Source organism: Ceratotherium simum, chromosome 28 (genome assembly GCF_057802395.1).
Source record: "Ceratotherium simum simum isolate JZ-2026a chromosome 28, ASM5780239v1, whole genome shotgun sequence".
Classification (NCBI taxonomy): Eukaryota; Metazoa; Chordata; class Mammalia; order Perissodactyla; family Rhinocerotidae; genus Ceratotherium; species Ceratotherium simum.
Genome location: NC_141927.1, coordinates 27,984,426 through 28,006,944, shown reverse-complemented (window position 1 = coordinate 28,006,944; position 22,519 = coordinate 27,984,426). Strand labels below are relative to the sequence as shown.

The 22,519-nt window shown below is 38.6% G+C and overlaps 1 protein-coding gene across 4 annotated transcripts in view; it reads right to left on the bottom strand.

The window, feature by feature from the left end:
* Positions 1-22,519, bottom strand: part of RBPMS (RNA binding protein, mRNA processing factor) — a 176,334-nt gene that overhangs the window by 83,779 nt on the left and 70,036 nt on the right. For all 4 annotated transcript variants that reach the window (XM_087418478.1, XM_087418477.1, XM_004428819.3 and 1 more), the window contains exons 2-4: positions 19,131-19,208; positions 16,243-16,281; positions 14,929-14,991 (exon numbers count right to left, since the gene is read on the bottom strand). In XM_087418478.1, the coding sequence (XP_087274604.1) occupies positions 14,929-14,991; positions 16,243-16,281; positions 19,131-19,208 (180 nt within the window). The remainder of the gene's footprint in view (positions 1-14,928; positions 14,992-16,242; positions 16,282-19,130; positions 19,209-22,519) is intronic.

Below are 22,519 nucleotides of genomic sequence, written 5' to 3'. Positions count from 1 at the left end.
TAATCCAGCTACCTCAAAGTGCTTGCCCTGGATTTACCTTAGAATAATCTGATTTACTACTCATTGTCCTCCTTGCCTAAGCAGAGTCATTTGAAAAGAATGTGTCCCTCTCCATTGGCAATATATCTAGATTATACCTTAAGAAAGAGACTCTTTCCAAGGGCTCTCTGTAGGTCTATGTGGCCATTTGGGTTGAAGCTGGGCTAGGAGTCCAGGTACAATTCCTTGCTCCATTGCCAATTTAAGTCTTCCAGTAAGCATTAGGTTTCTAGATGTCTTGTATTCCCTTCTGGTTTTTAACCCCTTGAATCAAAAAAAAAAAAAAATCTGTATAATTTTGTTTCTAAACCAGATGTTCTACAAAACAGAATGAAATTTTATCCTGCTTTCAAAGTTTTAGCGACACAAAGCAATATGCATCAGTGTCTAGCCTAGAATGTCTCCAGAGGATTGTCCCTGATTTCAAGCCTTTGTAATTTCTCCTCTGATAATATTTTATAACAAGCTCAGGTCTCTGAGTGTTATAACAGAATAAACTTGGCCATGATAAGAGAAATTCATTATCCTTCACTAGCCATCCTGGGTCTAAAATAAAAGGATTTTAATATTTCCTATTGACTAGGCCACTTCCTAAAATACAGTTTATCCTTGGCTTCGCTTTTATTTGTGTGAACAAACTGTAGCACTTAAATTCACACCCTCTCACCACTAAGTCAGACTCTTATGGTGAAAACTACAAAGTGGTTAAGGATGTATCTGTCCCAATACCAAAATGAGGAACATCTTGTTTCTGGCCCCCAAACCCAGAAGGACTAGAAAAGCACCTAGAAGATGGTCCTGGTGGATCCCCTTCCACTTATCGCTGAAGGCAGCAAGAAAACTGGTTCTCCAGAAGTACCAACAGCTGTAGTTAATGACAGTGACAATTATAAAGGAGACACCCCAATTCAAGGTCACAACCGATTTTGGGTGGAACCTCCTCCCAGATAAGGGGCTTAAATTGTCGCAACTGTGTGGGCTTTGAAGTCTGACTGCCTGCATTCAAATCTACCTCCACTGTTGATCTTCGGTATGTTGTTTAACCTTTCTGTGCCTCCGTTTCCTCAACTATAAACTGGGAATGATAACAGTCCATACCTCATAGAGTTGATTGTAAGAAAAAAATTAGTTCTTCTTGTCAATGGTTAGATTAATGCCCAGCATACGATAAACACTCCTGTGGCCCAGTGCCCCTCAGTTAAGGAGCTGCTCCTCCTAAACACGGACTGATAGGGGTTTCTTGTCCTTCGGACTTTCTGGAAAAGTGCTTCTACCACTTGTAAAAGAGAAAGATGAGATTCATACTCAACTCTGAGATTCCCTCAACTGGAGGAAGCAGCAGGATACCTGAGCTGCTGTCTGAGCTGGTGCTGTGTACTTTCAGAGAATTCTTTTATTCTATCTGGTTTCATTTCTCCTACAGGGAGCTGATGTGCGTCCTGCTTCTCTTGCTCATTTCTGTTGGTTCACACAGTTGGAGTAGCTCTTGGGGGACTGGCTGGTAATTGCAAAGATTGTATCCACTTTGTAGGAGAATCAGGTAGAAGTACTTCAGAGGTATCTGGGTCTCCAGTTGACCTGACCGTCCACCCCAGCTAAATTTATTTCTTTTCCACTAAAGCACATTTTTTGTTAGCCAGCCACCCCTGTGTACACAACGATGCCCTAGGAGAATCTGCTTTGTATAGAATAACTAGAAAGTCATGACAGAGCCTTTGAAGAAGCTATAAACTCAATCTTTAACATGTCAACAGAATCAGAGTCAAACAGAGTTTATTTTCCAAAGGGTTGAGGGGGCATGATTGTTTGAACTTCTGCCACTATGTTCTCTGACTGTCTTGAAAAGGATGATTGAAAGACTTGGGCCCTGACAGTGTTAGGAAGGGGATGTCTCCACTTCAAGCACGGTCACTTACCAATTAAAGCAGTATTTTACAGTGACGCTTTGAAATAGATAATATTACATGGAAAGAAACATAGGCCAGAGTGCAGATGGTATTCTTTCATTCAGGTACCCTGACGTTAACATTTTTACTCCAAGGATTTTGAAGGTAAACGGGTCAACTGTTCTGGTAGGGATAAAAGCACCTCTTGGGATCCTTAATACACACATACCAAATGCGACTGGTGCTGCCAGCAGTCCCTTTCATCTAGAGTCCTCATGCCTCCTCCTCTCGTGTCTCGCTGTCGGGCCAACGACTGTACCCATAAGCATCCCTTCTTTCCCCTGGGGAAAAAGGTAGCAGCTCTGTGACTGCTTTTCACTCCTGCTCCTTACTGAATGTAGGCACTGAAACAAATGGCACTCCCAATGAAAGCTTAAAAGGAAGGAGATCCTGGGCAACAGTTTTCATTTGGTTCAGTTTTCGACCCTGAGAAGATCTTGAGGTGATATGGGGCAAACCTACAAGCCCACTTTCAATGGTCCACATCTGCTTAATATTGGCCCATGACATTCTAGTCGGATGTCTGTCACTCCACTGGACATCAGAAAAACCTAAGAATTTTGATGGCTGACTTCAGTTATTTGGAAATAAGGAGGTTCTGCCTCAACCAAGTACTTCCCTGTACTTGTCCACAATCTTATGGCTGTCACAGCAAAAATTTCAGGGATTAAAGTGATAGCCTAAGAAATGTAGGATACAATCCATCTCTGTAAATGATTTCTAGGTTATGTAGTTCATCTCTATAAAGCCCAGATTATGGGCTTAAATCAGTGAGTTTGGCACCGAGGAAAAAAGAAAACTAAACAATAAAACTAACAAACAAAAGAAATCATGACCCTATTCTTAGCCATAGTCTACATTACTAAACCAGGCCAGTCTAGAAAATATACGCCTTTGGCCACACAGTATATCCAAAGAAAAAGCAAGGCTGTTTATGTGCAAATTCATGATCAATTATAGCTACAGAAATAGCTTAAATCTTTTTCTAGTGAGGGTCAACTGAGAGCACCACTTTCACTCATAAAGGCCACACGTGTGCTCATACAGCTCATGCAAAGTGCAAAACCCAGGACTAAACTGGGAAGGGATGAGTTTTTAAATACTTACTAATTACATATCCAATATGTCATTAATAGATGACTATACAGGTCCTTTAAAGATAAAAGGGCTACTGTTGTTGAGACTAGAGTTTGAAGGATAGTGTTAGCTCTTCAAGGAAAAGACTAATCATACTAATTACACACTAATCTTCTAATTATTGAAAAGAAGGAAACAGACCTGCTTCTGCATCTAACACATATTAGGAGCATGCCAGGCAAAATAAGATAATGGTTGTGTGTGTGTGTTTGTGTGCATGAAAATACTCTATGAACTCTGAGATAGGTTGAATGATTAACATTGTGCAATATAAAGAGTCTTAGTATTATAAAAGCCAAGTATTTCTGTGTCGACGTAGAAAAGCATATGAAGAATAAATCCTACTTGTGAGGTAGGCAGGCTAAGAGAATACATTTAACACACTTTTCTTTTAGGTTCACCTGAAGTGCTTGTTAGGTCATTTGAGGACCCATCTTAACTTTCCATATGTGCTTTAAGGACTATTCTGCAAAGTTTACTTTGAGTGAGGTGTAGAAGAAAAAAAGAAACAGGGGTGGGGACAGGACAGTGCTGATATAAACAAACCCTACAACTGAAAAAAGACAGTTGCCTAAACTTTCCAAAACCATTTTGAAAAGACTTCCATTTAAAGATCAGACACAGCCCACAGAAGGCCTCCAAGTATATTTTTTACAGCCCTGTTGCTGCTTTCCAGTTTTTTAGCAATGAACACCCCCTCTCCCAACAGGATCCAGGGGATAACCAAGTTTAGGTAATCCTAACAAAGTTAAATACCAAGAGGAAGTGGAAAACATGTACATTCTAGTTATTCATTTTTAAGCTGCACAACAGGATAACGGCAATTCTTTAGAAAGAAAAGGCTGCACTACATTTAAAAATTAAAAATGTTTTTAGAAGTCAATGACTTTATATCCTCAGCTTTACTAAGGATAAAAATGAATGCCATCTACACCAATAAATTTTTTATTTTTAGTCCTCAAAGTCATAATTAACACCACTACAGATACATCAATCCATAGGCAGGAAATCTGTTCTCTGATGCAGTAAAAATACAGAAATAGGGGAAAGAGGGTAGCATTTGCTCCTTAAACCTGTTTTTAAAAAAAACTAGCACAGACCATCGAATGGCTTGCAAGCTCTTCCAACTAAGACTTTGGGGCTTAGGCACGAGTTAGTTGAAAAGAATGTAAACAGTGAAATCCAAACTTCAGAAGTTCACTGCAAAGTACTTCCTGTGCTGCACAGGGAGCCAAAATAAAGTGAGTCAAAACGGATCTCACCTCTGAGTAACTTCCATCAGCGCTCTTCCTCCATGCTAATGCATCACACCTCAAGGCCACTGACTGGTGATCTGAACAAGGCTGGGGCTGAATTTCTCCCTGTCCACAAAAAGTCTTGTCTAGACAATAAACTCTAAGGCATCCCACTGGCTGCTAAATAAAATAGTTTATACAGAATAGAAGTGGGGGTCTTTGGTTTTAAATAGATTCAACTGGAACCCGAAATGGAGAAAGATGTGCACGATTAGCTTGACAGAATAAAAGGGAGATGAGCCCGTGTTTGCTGGGCTTACAATATTTTGAAGGCTTTAGAATATTAAGGACAACATTGTAACTTTGTTTCCCCCAAAAAGCTCCAAGGAAGGACTAATGAATCAACTTACTATTAATTACATTATAATACAAATCAATGTTGAGACATACTCTGAATCCAGTGGAATTTGGTATTCCATTAAAATTATTTCAAAATCAGTCTGTAGGAAAGGGGACTTAAGGAATAAAAATCAGTCCTTTGTGAAGGTCATCATCACCATCAATTATCAGAATTTTTTTTTACCATTTATTCAGTGGTAGTGGCTTTAAAAATACCTATCTCATTTATTTGATCCTCTTACCCTTTGAGATGGGTATTGTCAACAAAATATTATGATCACTGGTTACCAAGACACACTTTCCTTGCTCTCCTCTTGGCCTCAATTTAGAGATTTAGTTCCTTTTCACAGGGACCAACATACTTTGTTGTTGGTAGCGCTATCGTGTCGATTCTGACTGCTAGCAATACTGTGTACTGCAGAGCAGAACGCTGCTTGGTCTTTTTGCGTCATCCTCTCACCTTCCAGCACTATATCAGACAACGTTCCATTGCTATTCACAGGGCTTTCACAGCCAATTTTTTGGAAGTGGGTGGCCAAGTCCTTCTTCCTAGTCTGTCTTAACCTGGAAGCTCTGCTGAAACCTGTCCAATACCATAGGTGACCCGCTGGTATCTGAAATCCCAGTGGCATAGCTTTCAGCATCACAGGAACACGCAGCCACCACAGTATGACAACTGACAGGCAGGCGGTGCGGTTCCCTGCCTGGGAAACGAACCTGGGCCGAGGCACTGAGAGCGCTGATTCTTAACCACTAGACCACCAGGGCTGGCTACAAACACACTAACAACACTTAATGTTATGCATAAATACATAAAACCACCCTAACACATCAAATACAGTGTACATTTTTAATATCAGTGAATTAAAATTCATTTTTAGGATTGATTTAAGTCTGTTTTAGAATTTGGCGAACACCCCTACAGATAAAACCAAGAAAATACAGTGAAGTATTGGAAAACAACGTCTTACTACTACAGTTACCTAGGACACCCCAAAGCCTAAAAGCCTTTCCTCCGTTGATTTTGCTACTCATTTATTTAACATTCTAAGATGTGCAAATAGTTAGCCAGATTCTCTTTCATAATTTGGTTGTTTGCTTTTTTCATTGAGGCGTATCCATGACCTGTAACCTTGAATAGTCTTTCTGACTTTTATTTACTGTTCCTTTATTTGCACATTACATTGGCCTTCTAAATGAATAACAAAATTCTATGAAAAATTATACTGTAATATGGTGTGAATTCTAATTTTTATTCCTATTTTTGAAAGTATAGAAACAACACTTTTATACTTTGCCTGTTTTTGCTCCTTTGTTATAAACTTTCTGCCTGAGAATGTGATGTGAATTCCTTTCCATCTAAACGTATTTTCATTTCCCATAATACATTTTCAAATTTACTCTTTAAGTTCTATGTATTTATTCATCCATTAACTTTCGAGTGATGTCTTGCGTAAGGCAAATAAAGAAGAAAATGGATTTAAATGATTCAAAATACAAGACAACCACTGCTTACCAGTTTACACTAGGAATTTTCTACCCAACTGCATTTTGTGGGGAAATTATTAGGATCTTTTAATTTTAAAACATTAATCTTTAAAATTAACTAGCACAATGGCTAGAAAACATAAACGTATACTTTTATGCCATGTCCAGTGGTACTCAAGGTACCCCTTAATTTTTCAAATTATTCTCTATTGAAACTTATCATTACATTTTTAGAAGAGAAATTTTAGTCTTAAAAATATATTCCATGGTTTATTTTTCTATAAATATTAGCCTTTTTAGACAGATTTTATTATTTTTAAGATTCTAGATTAGTCTAATCATGTTCACCAAAATTCTATTTCATTTCTTATTCCTCCTATTCTCATATTTACAATGCATCAGATATATATTTTTTCATATTCTGGAAACATTTACTCTATTTCTTCTCCTCTACTTATTTTTACATATAAAAAAATCGTTGACTACTTGTATTTTTCTCTCTCTCTCTCTTTTTTTTTTTTTGGTGAGGAAGATTAGCTCTGAGGTAACATTCAATGCTAATCCTCCTCTTTTTGCTGAGGAAGATTGGCCCTGGGCTAACATCCACGCCCATCCTCCTCTACTTTATATGGGATGCTGCCTCAGCATGGCTTGACAAGTGGTGCGTGGGTCCGCGCCCAGGATCCGAAACTGCAAACTCTGGGCCACCAAAGCGGAGCGCGTGAACTTAACCGCTACGCCACTGGGCCAGCCCCTCTCATTTCATTTTTTTAAAAATGTTTCTATGTAATAATTATTAAATGTCTACTAAAACAGCAACAAAAGTTTGCATTTAATTATAAAGAAAGAAAATACTTCATATTGTATATACCTGTAAGGAAATAAGAGTACAATAATTGATAACCGTCCTGTCGAAATACTCTATTCCACTTTAAGGGGAGTAAGTCCCACTCCCACTCCCCAAAGCTTTAAAATGCTCCAATGCATTCCCATTACAGAGTAAGACAAAGGGTTTCAGCTTTGTGGACCAAAAGTTCAAATCCGTGTAGATTATCAGAAACATTAAGCCAGTGTAGGAGGAAGCTCTGTCGCCCCTAGTCATTATGATGGTATGATCATTCACTAAGAAGTAAGAGTGATTTTACAACAAAGACAGTGCTTTAAGCCACCAAAATGTGCTGCACTGCAGAACAATCAGTAATGTGGATGGCCTAGAGAGCTGAGATCTTTGGTTTTAAAGCTCGCTTGGCTCCTTAGCAAAATGAATCCTAGCAAATAACTCATTCTTTGCACTTCCTCTTCCACAAATGTTAACTATATTCTCTACTTTCGTCTAGAATAGCGGCAAATAGATTTTCAGCATTTCTGAAACACCTGAAGAACCATGGAGAAAGGGAAAGGTTAATATGAGATAGCATTTTTAAAAGGGAGTCTAGATGAGTTTAAACAAGTAGACCCTCAAAAGGTCCACAATGCCAAGTCTGAGGGCTGTTACACGTAGCCATGTAATATGTGATGAACTATTTTACCCAGAGAAGAGCTGGGTGAACTCGAGATTTCCACATATACTTGTCATTGGAATATACACTGGTTTATGTGTGAGAACCTCTGCTGCTTCTTGCCTATTTCTTTGGGGACAGGATGATGCTAACATTTCTGGCTACTTTCCTTCTTCAAACTTCTTTAGGATTTCTTTTACTAGCATTGCATTTTCCAGTTTCCTATGTGAATGCTTAATAGATTTAAATAACCTACTTTTCTTCCTGCAAAGACTAATTGGGAATTGAGCAAATTCCTCACACTTACCTTCATTTCTTTTTTCAGAACAAGGTTGAAATGATGTGCTGCACCATCCTAGGGAGGTTTTATAACAATCCAAAAATGCGGGACCATCATCAAGAGAGCAGAGCACAGCAAAAAAACAAAACAAAAACGGCTATTTCAAATTTCTTTGAGGGGGCTAGCTGGATTGAGCTGTTTGTCAAGCCCCAAAGTGCATGCAGTCATTCAGAAAAAGAGAGGAATCCAACAACCCTACATCATGGCAGACTGGCACAGGCATAGTCCCCAACCCAGTGATGTCAAATGGCTGCCTTAAAACTCTGCAAGTCCAGAGTAAGCAGTTATAAACAGATTTAACAGATAAACACTAGATTGGACTCATGATCTCATCTGGCAGCCCTGCATATTTCCCATCCAAAAGTCCCAGCTGGGATCACACTAATTGGGCCTCTTCAACCACTTTGAGCAATAGGCTAAGAGAAATTTAGGGAGAAATTTTTAAAACTGATAAGAAACATACTGACATGATGCCTGGTGAGGGGGGAGCTGAGATAGGCCATCTGGATGCTTATGTTTGTGAAAAGTTTTGTTTAGTGGAAATAATTCACCTAACTCACAAGCTGTATAAATATTAAGAACAAAAGTCCTAACTTGCACAACCTGTCAGGAAAACCTGTGATACAGGAAACAGAGACTGTCACAGACTTCTGTGAAACCGAAGCCAAAACGTCTTTGTGCGGCCGGCGCCTGTCTCGACAGCCCTGGTGTCCCTCCGAACTCAAGAGTTTGTACAGCACTTTATGGCTACATCTTTTGACTAAGAAAGTATATTCATGGCATAGGTTCACATTTAGAGCATTGCCAGTGTTTTTGCTGGGTGATTTCCCTTCATACTTTTGGAAGTGAAGCCCTTCTTCACAGATGAGAACCTGGGATAGGAATAATGAATTAATTATACCCAACTGTCTAGAAACTCAGTAGTTGGAGAGCTCAAGTTATTCAACAAAACTGAAATTACGCACAAGGCTGCAATCACTGGATATAAATAACTGTGGTGTTTACTTCAATGCCAGGAATTTATGGAGATGGAAAAAGCTAAGTTTTCCTGATTATATCAGTTGTTTTTCAACATGTGACGCTATCAAGTACCTTTTCAATGTGCTTTCTTACAAACTATTAAAGATTTTTCTAAAAATTCTTTTACCACACACTGTTGAATCAATAGATTTCTTCAATAATCAAGAAATAATTTAATACTATATATCCTCAATTCCTCTTCGGTTTCCACTTATTAAGGTTCCTTTGCATTGGAAGTCTGACTGACTGCCACCTTTTTCCTCTTCAAAAGCAAACTACTTTTCATCTCTTTATTCCAAAAACTCTTTAGACCTTGAGAAAATACCTTTCCTTCATATCTTGTATGTTGTATATAAAAGAAACAAAATACAAGTATTATCTTTTTTTAATTGAATCATCCAAGGGTTGGGTTTTTTCCCTCCCTTCTTTTATTAAAAAGTAAACTATTTAAGGGTAATACAGTTCCATTAATTAGACCTGCCATCGCAGAAAAGAAATGTTACTAATCCCTGTTAAAAGAAACAACATTTTAAGTCACACAGGATTCCAAAAGAACCCAAATCTACCATTGAAATCAGCCAAAAAAGTATTTATTAAGAACCACACGGAGCCAGCCCTGATGGCCTAGTGGTTAAGGTTTGGTATGCTCTGCTTCGGTGGCCTGGGTTCGCTTCCAAGTCGAGGAACCACACCACTCGTCTGTCAGTAGCCATGCTGTGGCAGCGGCTCACATAGAAGAACTGGAACAACTTACAACTAGGACATACAAACATGCACTGGGGCTTTGGGGAGGAACAACAACAACAAAAAGAACCCAATGATCACTTCACACCTCCTAGGATGATTTTAATTTAAAAAACATAAAATAAGTATTGGTGAGGCTATTGAGAAATTGGAACTCTCATACATTGCTGGTGGGAATGTAAAATGGTGCAGCCACTATGGACAGGTTTGGAGGTTCCTCAAAAAGCCAAAAATACAATTACCATGTGACTCAGCAATTCCACTCCTAGGTACCCACCTAAAGGAAGTGAAAAACGGACTCAGATACTTGTACACCAATGTTCACTAAAGCATTATTTACAATAGCCAAAAAGTGGAAACCACCCAAGTGTCCATCAACAGATGAATAAACAAAATGTGGTATATATCTACACAATGGAATATTATTCAGACATAAAAATGAATGATGCTGATACCTGCCACAACATGGATGAATCTTGAAAACGTTATGCTAAGAGAAAAAAGCCAGACCCAAAAGGACACATTTCAATATCTAAAATAGGCAAATTAATAGACAGAAAGTAGATTAGAGGTTACCAGGGGCTAGAGGGAAGGAGAAATGCGGAGGTATTGCTTAGTGGTTACAAAGTTTCTATTTGGGGTGACGAAAAAGTCTTGGAAATAGGTAGTGGTGATGGTTACACAACATGGTGAATGTAATTAACGCCACTGAATTGTACACTTAAAAATCATTAAAATGGCAAATTCTGTTATATAAATTTTTATCACAATTAAAAAAATAATGTAACATACCAAAAACCTTTGAATTGTACACTTTAAATGAGTGAATTACATGGTATGTGAGTTATATCTCAATAAAGCTACTTTTAAAAAACCCAATGGACTTGCAAGTGCAATGATAATTAGAGATCACTTGGATCAATGAGTCTAGTTTGAGAACAAAGCAAATTACTGTGCTAGCCTAAGCAATGTTTAGTTGTGAAGGCAATTTGTGGTCATGTACATAGTTTGATTACATCCGACTTTTCTAGTTCTGATACAATAATTTGTAATAGAACCTATGATAAAACCTAGCCCAATAACAACCATTAAAATTAAAATTAGGGGAGGAGGGATATCAAAACAAAAGGTACATATACTCAAGAGTTCACACAACTTTTTAAACTAATTTAGATGAGCGATTCCCAAATACCAGTGTAAGACGATGCCCATTATGGAACTGTACACAAGCAGGGACCAAGATGAGCCTGTTGATCTGAAGTGTTAACTACAAATCACTTATTAAAAGATGATTTCAGGGCCGGCCCCGTGGCTTAGCAGTTAAGTGCACTCGCTCCACTACTGGTGGCCCAGGTTCGGATCCCAGGCGCGCACGGACGCACCACTTCTCTGGCCATGCTGAGCCGCGTCCCACATACAGCAACTAGAAGGATGTGCAACTATGACGTACAACTATCTACTGGGGCTTTGGGGGAAAAAAAAGTTGATTTCAGCTAGGCAACAATGGCAATATTAGGGTCTTCACAGTTGGTAGGAACAGCCAGAGATGGTTTAGTCCTACCTGTGCTCAGGGTCTTTATCCTTAGACCTGCCCAACTTCTTGTGTTTCTTCTTAACATTTCCCCAAATCAAATTTTTACTAAACCAGGCTCTCAATATCACTGTATTTGGTTGATATTCCAAAATTACAAACAAATTCTAAAAATAATTTGATACTTTGGCTTATCACCTCCCCTTGCCATTAGCATGGAAAATGGAAAACTGCTGGTATAGAAATTACAAACGTGTGTGAAGGGTAAAGGATAGGTCAGATATTTTGCTGTCAGGTTAAAGAATGGATGGGGTTTTTAATCATGTGGATTAATGGGACCATAGATAACCTGAAGGGAAGTCTGGGTTTGGATTATTTTTTAGCTTAATTTGGGAGTTTCTGCTATAAAAACAAAATACACTTTATTTAGTTTAGAAGATTTGAGTAACCCCCTGATAAAAATTCAGTGTTAACACTTAATTCAATCTGAGCATGTTTTTTCATAAAATTATCAAATTGAAGCATAATCCAAAAATGAAAGAAAATAAATGGATTTAAAAAATCAGTCATTTTGGGAAAAGACTAATTATTAATACTAATAACTGAACCAGATAGTAACCAAGACAGAGAAATAATAACAAGAAGAGAAACTCCAAACATGGAGAAGTGATTCATGACATTGTGAACTATTCTATACAGAGGGACTTACTGGACTGAGGCTTAAGTTTCTCAACAGTGGAATAAAACAAAACATTACAACATGGAATTTTCCCCCAAAGGAATGTGAGGAAGCACTTTTAAAAGAAGCCTGGATGACATGAGGGGAGAAAATTTTGTAATGCCTATGAGCATCGTATGTTTTTAATTCACCACTTAGAAAAGATGACCCTGAAAAGAACATAACACATTGGGTCATAGGGAACATGTGTCAGCTTCATGATTAAGCACATTATCCTGAATGGGCCCGTTTTCTCTGCAGAGAGAAGAAACCCTGCTCCACGGTTACATGCTAAACTTTATCGTGGCCATTTGTCCCGGACAATATGAATTAAATAGTCTGTCACTGCCACCAGAAAAAATGAAGCAACGTTCCACGGACCAAGCGAGCAGCAAGATGTCGTATAAAGTAGACAGGACTAAGATGCAAGAAGCTTACTTCTAGCTGTAGCTCTAAACCTACACTTCTTGACTGAGCCATTTATCCTCTCCAGGTCTCAGTTTCCCTAACTGTAACAATAGGATGGTTTCTAAGGTACAAAGATGCCTAATACTTTATATATACCAAAGTTAAAAATATCAAGAAAGAAATCAACCAGGAGCCCAATACGTGCCCTACACTCACAAGCCAGCCCCTGAGCAGAAGAAAGCTCAAGTTCAATATTCGACAAGTAAATATTAAGAGTCAGCCTTACGTCCACAGAACAGAACAGAATCAGACCTGTTTCACTTGGAGTTCTTCCCAAGTTATCAACACATAAGCAGCAAACAGCATTAACGATTAAGGGAGAGGATGCTGTTAAAGGAAGGCTCACTGCCAGGGAAAAAGAAGGAAGAGCTGAGCACGAGGAAAAGAACCTAACACTGGACCTCAAGACAGGAAAGCACAATGGTCTGGGGCCAGGTGGCATAGAGAGGCTTAAATACCTCTATCACTGTGTTACAGCATGGCTCAATGCCTGATATTTGTAATGATATAACCCTTGAGCACCAAGAAAAATCGAAATTATGTTTGCCATACTCTGCTTAGTAGGTAAGGAAACACAGTTTATGACTATGACCATTTAAAAATTTTAAAAATAAAGTTCTGTTAAAAAAAAAAAAAAAATCAACCTAGCCCAAAGGGAAATGTTGCCTTCATCAGATGAGAGAAGTTACTATAAAAGCCTATTGTTCTTCAGACAGTGGGTCAGTGACATCTTTACACAGAGAGCAGAGATAAAGTAAGGCAACGGAGAGTCATTCTGTGAACAAGCTTCAACTGCTGTTACTTCCTTTATAAGAACAATGAAAAGAACATGATGAAAACTCCATCTATAACCTAGAAAAACATATAACTTTGAAAAAGTCAGAATATTTATTTCTGCATTTAGAAAGATGCCACCTGGTCAGAATGAAAGAAAATACTGCCTAAATAGAAATCATGGTTTTATCTTTAAGTTTTAAAATTTGGTTATATTGAGAAGTATCAATATATGTATCTTCGTAATGCAAAAATCATAAAACTTTTTATATCAAATCATTTGATTATATACTGTGCTTCAGTGTGTACCACTGGTGCTCAATATATAACATGTTTACATTTCTTTCTGTGTGAGACGAACAGAGTGAGTAAGCAGTTATTCTGACCAGAAGGTCATTTATCCAAATCCAGAAAAGTTCTAAGCTCCAGGATTCCTAAGACATTCCTGTATGTTTTCATGAAAAACCAACAATAACAAGCAAACCATTTCTTCTGAGAGGGTACACATTTTTTTTTCAAAGCCTAAAAACCTTTCAAGATTGTGTCACAATAGCATCATTATGCTGAGTAAACAGACTCTTTGGAGGCCCTTTCCCTTGAGCCTCCAAGTCATCAGGATACCAGGTGTCTCCTAGCCCTCTCCTCAGCATGATCTGCCTTAGGATCCAGGTGCTCAGAGGAAGAGCTGGCAGGGGCACCTGTAGGTTCCACAGCAACACAAAGGCTGGCAACAAGTTCACAGAAGCCTACACAGATTTTAACCAGTCAAGTGGCCACTTGCCTTTCAAGAAGCAACCTCAACTCTTGTGGCCACTTTAATCAACCCTCATTCACAACTGCTTAGGCCAACTGCTGGAGCAGATGGGGCCAGACTCTTCACTGAGACTCCTCACCTGAGGATCAGTCTTCAGCATTTGGAACTAAATTCTGCTTCCTTCTACTTTCTCTCCTCGTGGTTCCCTTAAGTTGTTTTGTTTCTCAACATACCAAATGGGAAAACTAGTTACTAAAAGAAAGCTGGTAAAAGCCTTAAAACATATGGTGACAAGATGCCTACAAACCAAATACAGGTATCTCTACTCAATTACAGTTGACTATCATTTATTATATCACAATGTAGAATGTCTTTAGGGAAAGCCATATATGCAAGTTTTTAATCAATCAGAAGAGACTATGACCTGTTTAAAAAAAAAAATTTACATACCTAAAATGAAAATCTCATGAGATAAGGAAAGCCAAGATTTTGATCTACTCTTGGCTTAGGCTTAGCCATTGAGAGTATAATGATGGCCAAACTAAGCTGTACACCACCATGGGATGGGACTGGGCTGAATTAAAATAACAACCACATCATCAGGTATTTTGAGCATTACAGTAAAAGCTAGAGAAAAGCAAAGTGTTATTTAATAGTTTGCACATCTGACCACAATTCTAGGAAAAATCTCTTTAGAGGGCTAATCAAATTGATAAATCCCTCCCTGTCAGACTGAGCAGACATATTGCCTTCATTTGATTTCCTGTCCAAAGAGGTTCTATTACTTCCTTCCACCTCATAAGGAAACTCCCAATGATTACATCATTAGTACTTACATTCAAAGCATTCTTTGCAGCTTCTGCTTCTGAGCGACTGTCAAAACTGACAAAACCTACGGGCTGAGGAAAGAAAAAGAAATATGAAAGAAAAAAAAAATCAGGGATGTCCATTTTTCTGGATCAAAGGTGATGTCAAACTGAAGAGCTAAGATAAGGAAGTGACCACAGGCAATGCGTAGAAATAAGAAAGACCGTCCAGAAGAATGACTCAGTGCCTTAGCCAAATTTCTAACATGAATCAAAGGGATTGTGAGGGTGGTTCTTGAAGGGCACAGCTATGGATCTGGAAAAATCATAAACAAAATCGAGGAATTGGAAGGTAAGCAGCAGTGAACAAGGGGACAGAGGAAAACTTGGGTAGAGAGGCTCTGCTTTCCTAAGCTGAATTGACTGTACCTCAGTTTCTTCATCTTTTAAAACGGAAAGAGAACCGTTATCACCTTTTGGTACACTATAAGTGCAAGGAATACAACGACACAGAAATAAAATCCCTGTACTCTCACTGCATGATCAAAATTATAAAATGAACATTTCCATCTCAACTCCCAAGGGATACCTTTAAAAAGTCCCGTGTTTAATTAGGTGTGTAAACCACATTGTTCTAAGTAAATAGAGAGGGGTCATAATCCGTTTGGACTCAGTCTCTTTCAGGATGCTTGCAACATAGCTTATTTCTGATGAACTAGAGATTACCTTTTGAGAGATGAAAACTGATTGAGACCTGAGCATGCTCAGTGGTCAGCATAAAAAAAAAAAAGGAAGAAAAGAAAGAGAAAAAGCACATAGCTAAAAATTTTCAAGAAGCTTGCAGAACTATCAGTGGCACTGATTACCACTTCCATTCTGCACCTCTGTGCTCCATTCTAGACTCGGGACTTTGCCTGTCGTTATTAGGGGTTTGAGAGAGAGTATGATTCTTTACCATCAGATACTCATACCAATTGTGAAAGGTTGTCTGTTTAACCTTACTAAAAACAAAACAGGGAAGAATTGGGAATAAAAGTGAATTCGGATAATAATTAATCATTTCTTTTGAATACACAGATCAATCCCAACATAACTATGTTGGATGCATTACAGTTGCCTTCCTCAGGGATAGTCCCAGACACCCTAGCTGGAGACTATGGAATTACAAATCATTTTCCTGTGCTAATTCCTAACCGATCTCACCCTTAATTTTAAAGCAACAACAACAAAAAATCAAATCCTAATGGGAATTAAAAAAAAAATGTCGAGCCCCAGAAACATTCTTAAAGTCAATTCAAATTTATTGTAGAAGTGATCATTTATACACAAGTGTGAAATTCTTACCTGCTTAGATGTGAGCTTTATAAGAGAACCCTCGTAGCCCTGAAAATAAAGAACCAAATTTAGACAGTAAAAGGAGTAGTAGGGAAAAAAAGCAATTATAATAGTATCTTGCTCAAGTAAAAATGAGTTCTTTATGACTATCGACTAACTCTCCTCACAAATGCCTCTTAACTGGCAAAGCAAATTTTTATACACACACACACACACATATACACACAGGCATGCACACATATGCCTTTGTTGGCATACTTGGGGCCTAAAACAAATCAAGCCCTGAAATTCATGCATTTATCTGTGTTTCTTTTCCTTTTTTTTTTTTCATGAAGTTAAGCAATGGTAGGAAAATGGGTGTCTCTGTCAATAGCGTATCTTTTTCACTTTATAGAACTAGGAGAGGGAAGGGGGTAAATTTAATAAGTTAGGAAGGTCAGAGTATGTCCTACCTTGGTCATGTATTTGCTATAAAATAATAACAGTGAAACATTAAGACTGTACTAGGTAGAACTTATTAATCAAAATTTCAAAACTGCCAGGGAGGGTTAAGCAGGCAGTGATGCTAGATTTTGTTGAGTTCTCTTGCTTATTTATTAAAGCAGCCAGTCTTCATATTGGTATTCTGATTGGAACACACAAAAATCCCCTGTTGGCTTTTTACTCTAGCTCATCCCTCAAGGAAGACAGAAACACTCCCTTTCACTCCCTCCCTTCACCCCTCCTGGCTCCTCAGGATAAGGATAACAAAGTGTGCTTATTTCTGAAAATAATCAATGGTTGGTGGCTTGCACTGATGGATGACATAAGAGGGGAAAAAACATCACTTGACATGATTGACCACAGCACAAATCAGCGCAGAGACAGATTTGCAGACTAGGGTCAGCCTCCAGGGACTTTAATTAAAAGAGGGTTGTTAGGAATGTACCAGGGTCCTGACTTTAGCGTTGGGGTTTCTGGGCAGGATGTTGGCATTGATTCATCCTCATATCTTCCCAGCAGAGAACTATGTTACCAATTAGCTACTGTAAACATTTTACCTCAAAGGCCTTGAGCTCTTCTGGCCAGAGAGGTCATGATTCACAGCCCTGCCTCTTCCTTTTTCAAGGTGCTCTCTGTGAAAAACCCGGAGGTTTAAACACTCTGAAGGCCTCAGAGGCAAAGGACAAATGGATATTTCACTCAAGTAAAACACCACTGGAGATATATATCCTACAGGGATATATTATGCTTGCAAGTCACAAAAAAATAAGTAGTATCACATAATAGTTCAGAACACGGATGGCAGAACCAGATTGCTTGGGTCTGAATCCTGGTCCTGCCATTTACTGTGTGTGTAAACTTGAACAGAATTTATACGACTGCTTGAAGTTTCATTTTTCTCATTTGAAAAAATGAGGCCAACCCACTGTAAAGGATTGTGGTACCAACTAAATGAGATAATGCACATAATGGGCTTACTGGACGAACCTCTTTCTCTCTATACATACAAAACTATAACAGTATTTTGTCCATTAAAAAGATCAATTAGCTTAAAAAGTCCTCATCCTACAAAAGGTACAGATCACCAACAACTGCAACCCTGCAGAGGAAACTCAGGAAATTCTATAAAGTTGGCACTCTCCCCACAACACCTTCTCTTTCTTTCCCACTTCCTCTCAGCTAACCTCACGTCTAACCTTTCTGTTTCCCTCTGTATTGTCATCATTATTATTGCATTAAGGGGATGGCTGTCAGATGAAGTTATGTTCATTATTACACGGTGCCCTCTTGGCACATAAGCTGGACTCTATTTTATCTTTGTTGGTTTTAACTGGCTGCCCCCTCAACCCTCCCTCTTCCTTTCCTACTCAGCTGTTTTCAGCTGTCACATCCTATTCCCTTTCCTTAAGAAGCTAGATCCTGTCCCTCAACCTGTCTTTCCTCTGTGACTGGGGTCTTGCTTCAACTAGGATGGATCTTTTATCAGAAATCAAGATGGTCCATCGCCTAATCATAAGTGTGCCCCGGGCCAGGCATTACTGCTAACATGTCCTCATCGACCAGCTCAGATGCAGGCCCCCAGTTCACTCCTTGAGGGCCAAGGCCTCCAGCCCACATTTTGCCCAGTCCCAGCTTTATCCTATCCTCCACAGGCTAACTAACCTGCAAGGTTTCTCCTTGGCAGCATAGTTATTTCAGCATTAGGCTAATTTCCTGTAAAGTTTTCAATCCCAGCAACATTAAGTATCTCTAAAGTAGTTTTATCTCAATAGTCACATTGGACAGGCAACTGCATTAAAAAGTTCACTAAACACCAGGAAAGATTCCCCTCAACTCATACCAAGCAATTCTTTAAAATTTTGTTTGAAATTTAGGACTTCTCTCCCCTGGAAAAAATAATGGTATTAGGTTCCTCCTCTGGTTCATAAAAGCCTATTTAACCTATTATATCTCCAAAGAATAGTATTAACAGCACTATTTCAACTAATAAGGAACTCCTAGGAATAGGGCTTTACTTATATTATTGCATTTGAAATATAAATACATAATCAGTAATTGATAATGTTTTTGGTGATCTGTACTCATAAGAACAATCCCAATTGGCAGAGGATAAATGGAGAGGACAATAAGGCCGTTCTACATGGAACAGAGACAAATGCATGTTTCTATCAGTAAGAGAAAAGACTTCTCTAGATTAGCTGTTGGAGGGACAAAAGGCAGTTTCAGTGTTTCCTAAGTGAGACTGTGCATTAGAATTGAGTTGTTACAATCTCCTTTACTCATTAACCTTTTGAAAATATCACTTTACAGGTTACTTTCTCAAACATTTCATTTCTTCCTCCAAAAAACCCCCATGAAGCTTATGCACACACTTTTTGTCTCATTTTACAATTTCTGAAAGATAGAAAAGGTACCTTAAATGGTCTGAAAAGCAGATAGAGCTCCCGAGGTTTGATATCCAGAGGGAGACCACTGACAAATAGGGTCCGGACCTGGAAAATAAATATGAGACGTGATCAAAGGAGTGAACAATACAGAGAACAGCTCTCACTTGAGATTTCAAAAACACATTTCTTCAAACATTCCATGACTCTTACCTAATTCGTGCTCTTTCCATGACACAGCGACTACTTTAATGTTAAGATGCCATTAAGACAACTAAGGTGGATTATTCAGAGTGAATTACCTCTAGCTGATTTAAATTTACAAACTGACTTCTCCTTTCCCAACTAGCCATTGCCTGGTTCTAAAAATGGGAGGGGAAGAGAGGGTCCATATAATTAAAACATTAGCTTAAGAAAAAAATGTCATGAGGACAGTGAATCTACCACTCCTCTGCTCTAATCAAATGAACACAGAATGTGGTTCAAAAATAAAATTGAAACAATTTTTGTTTTCTCCTGCTTGTCTTATCATTGCTTCCTTCATCAGCATTAGTAATTTTAATAAGTTTATTAAACAATTCAAATGAATCTAAGTAGTAGCCAAAATGCACAACTCTGCATCTGCTCAGTCCCAAAACAGCAAGGCAGACCTCACTGATCTATACCTATAAGGCCTAGGGAACTACGTGCTTAGTGTATACTAAAATACAGAACACAGGTGACACACTTCCAGCTGGAAGGATCAGAGAAAACACATCAGCATCTGCATGGGAACTCAAAGGATAGGTAGGATTTTATCACACAGACATAACAGGTGAGGTGGATAAGTGTTATGGGCAGAGAAAAGCATTAAAAAACGCAATGAAGAGGGGGTGAGCATGGTGTATTCTGGGAGAAGGGTGAGCCAAAATTGAACAGGTAGCTGAGCATCAAACCACAGGGGGCATCAAAAGTCACTGGCTCAGGAATTTAGCCTTGATTCAACAGGTAAGGAGTAACCACTGAATTATCATCACCACATTTTGTTTCTACTTATTTATTTTAGTGTGTTTTGTGTGCCTTTAGTCAGTTCCCTCCACACAGCTTTATTGACATACAATTGACACAAAACATTAAGTTTAAGGTGTACAACATGTTGATTTGATACACATATATTGCAAAATTTACCACTTTATCTTTAGCTAACACCTCCATCATGTCACATAATTACCATTTCTTTTTTGTGATAAGAACATTTAAGATCTACTCTCAGCAACCTTCAAGTACATAATACAATATTGTTGACTATAATCACAATGCTGTGCATTACATCTCCAGAACTTATTCAGCTTCTCTCTGGAAGTTTGTACCCTTTGACCAACATCTCCCTATTTCCCCTAGCCCCCAGCCCCTGGTAACCACCATTCTAACTCTATGAGTTCGCCTCACCCCCCACATTTTCTATTCCTCTTCTCTACTCAGGCTGATACAATATGATTGAGCTCCTCATTAGAAATCATGTTGCCTCTTAAAGAAAAATTCAATGCTCAACTGTTAACCATGTATAAATATGGAAGATTTTTCCTCAGTGAGAAATACAGAGGGGCCAGCCCCGTGGCTTAGCGGTTGAGTGCGTGCACTCTGCTACTGGCGGCCCGGGTTTGGCTCCCCAGCGTGCACCGACGCACCGCTTGTCCGGCCATGCTGAGGCTGCATCCCACATACAGCAGCTAGAAGAATGTGCAACTATGACATGCAACTGTCTACTGGGGATTTGGAGAGAAAAAGAGAAAAAAAGGAGGAGGATTGGCAATAGATGTTAGCTCAGGGCTAGTCTTCCTCAGCAAAAAGAGGAGGATTGGCATGGATGTTAGCTCAGGGCTGATCTTCCTCGCCAAAAAAAAAAAAAAAAGAAATACAGAGAATATTTTCTAGAATCCTAACATTTTCCATTGATTCTGGTTGTGAAGAAGCACAAATCAGCAAGCAAGACCCTTTAATTGATCCAGCACAGTATACAGTAAAATGTCATGCCATTTGCAAGTAGGTGTGTAATAAACGCTATGATGATGTAAATAAACAGCCCCAGAATCATGAATGCCCTATTTTATTATTTGCTTATTCATTCACATTTTAGATAGCTTTATTGAGGTATAATTGACAAATAATAAACAGTATTATCTTGTTTACAATTTGGTAAGTTTTGATATATGTATAACCCGTGAAACCATCACAACAATCAACATAATGAACGTATCCACCACCTCCAAAAGTTTCCACGTGCTCCTTTAATCTTCCTCCCACCCCGTCCTACCATCCTCATCCCCAGGCAATGACTGATATGCCTTTTGTCACTACAAATTAGTACATATATTCTAAAGTTTTATACAAATAGAACCATAAAACATGTATCCTTTTTGTCAGGCTTCTTTCACTTCAGCATAATTATTTTGAGATTCATCCACATTGTTGCATGTATCAGTAGTCTATTGCTTTTTATTACTGAGTAGTATTCTGTTGTACGGATACATCACAGTTCATTTATCCATTCACTTATCAATGGGACATTGGGGTTATTTCTAGTTTTTGGCTTTTACAAATAAAATAGCTATGAACATTCACGTGTCAATTTGTACAAGTCTTTGTACGCACATATGTTGTCTTTCTTCCTGGATAAATACCTATGAGAGAAATAGCTGGATGATACGGCAGGTATACGCTTAACTTTAAAAAAAAGAACTGCCCTTCAATTCCTTTTTTATGGCCTAGAATATAAGTGTTCTGTGTATATTTAAATGTGTATTCTGTTGATGCTGGGTGGAGTGTTTATACATGTCACTCAGGTCAAGTTTGTTCTTCAATATATCTTTTGCCTCCTCCCTTCTCCCTCAACTTAGCCAGTGATACATTCTTTCCAAGGAACTTTTATCAAAGCTAAGGCTGAATTACTGACAACTGCAAAAGACACGGACGATGAGGGAATCCTGCAACCCAGTGTGCCCTCCCTGCCATCCACTACTCTCTTCCCACAGTCCAGAAAGTGAATGCTATCTGTTTTACTTGGCTGCTCTGGCCAGGACAACCTGGGCAGAGAGGTAATTCCAGCTTCCATTCATTCAGATTTTGAGTGTCCTTTATACCTCTGACACAATGCCAGATGCTGACTGGATTACAGAGATTTCCATGGAAATAATATGATAAGCAGATCCTATGTTTTACACATTGGAGTACCATTTGTCCAGCAGGGAAGCTTAGCTATGTGACAGATATCAATTAGGATTTGGGGAGTTAACTAAGGAAATAAACTACCATTTATAGTCCTGTTCTAAAGAAAAAGGATTTACAAATTTGCAAGTCAAACTATTCACCAACAAAACCCACCAGAAATCTGAGGGTTATCAACAAAAGATTACTTGATACATAAAGTAAGGTTCAATTAC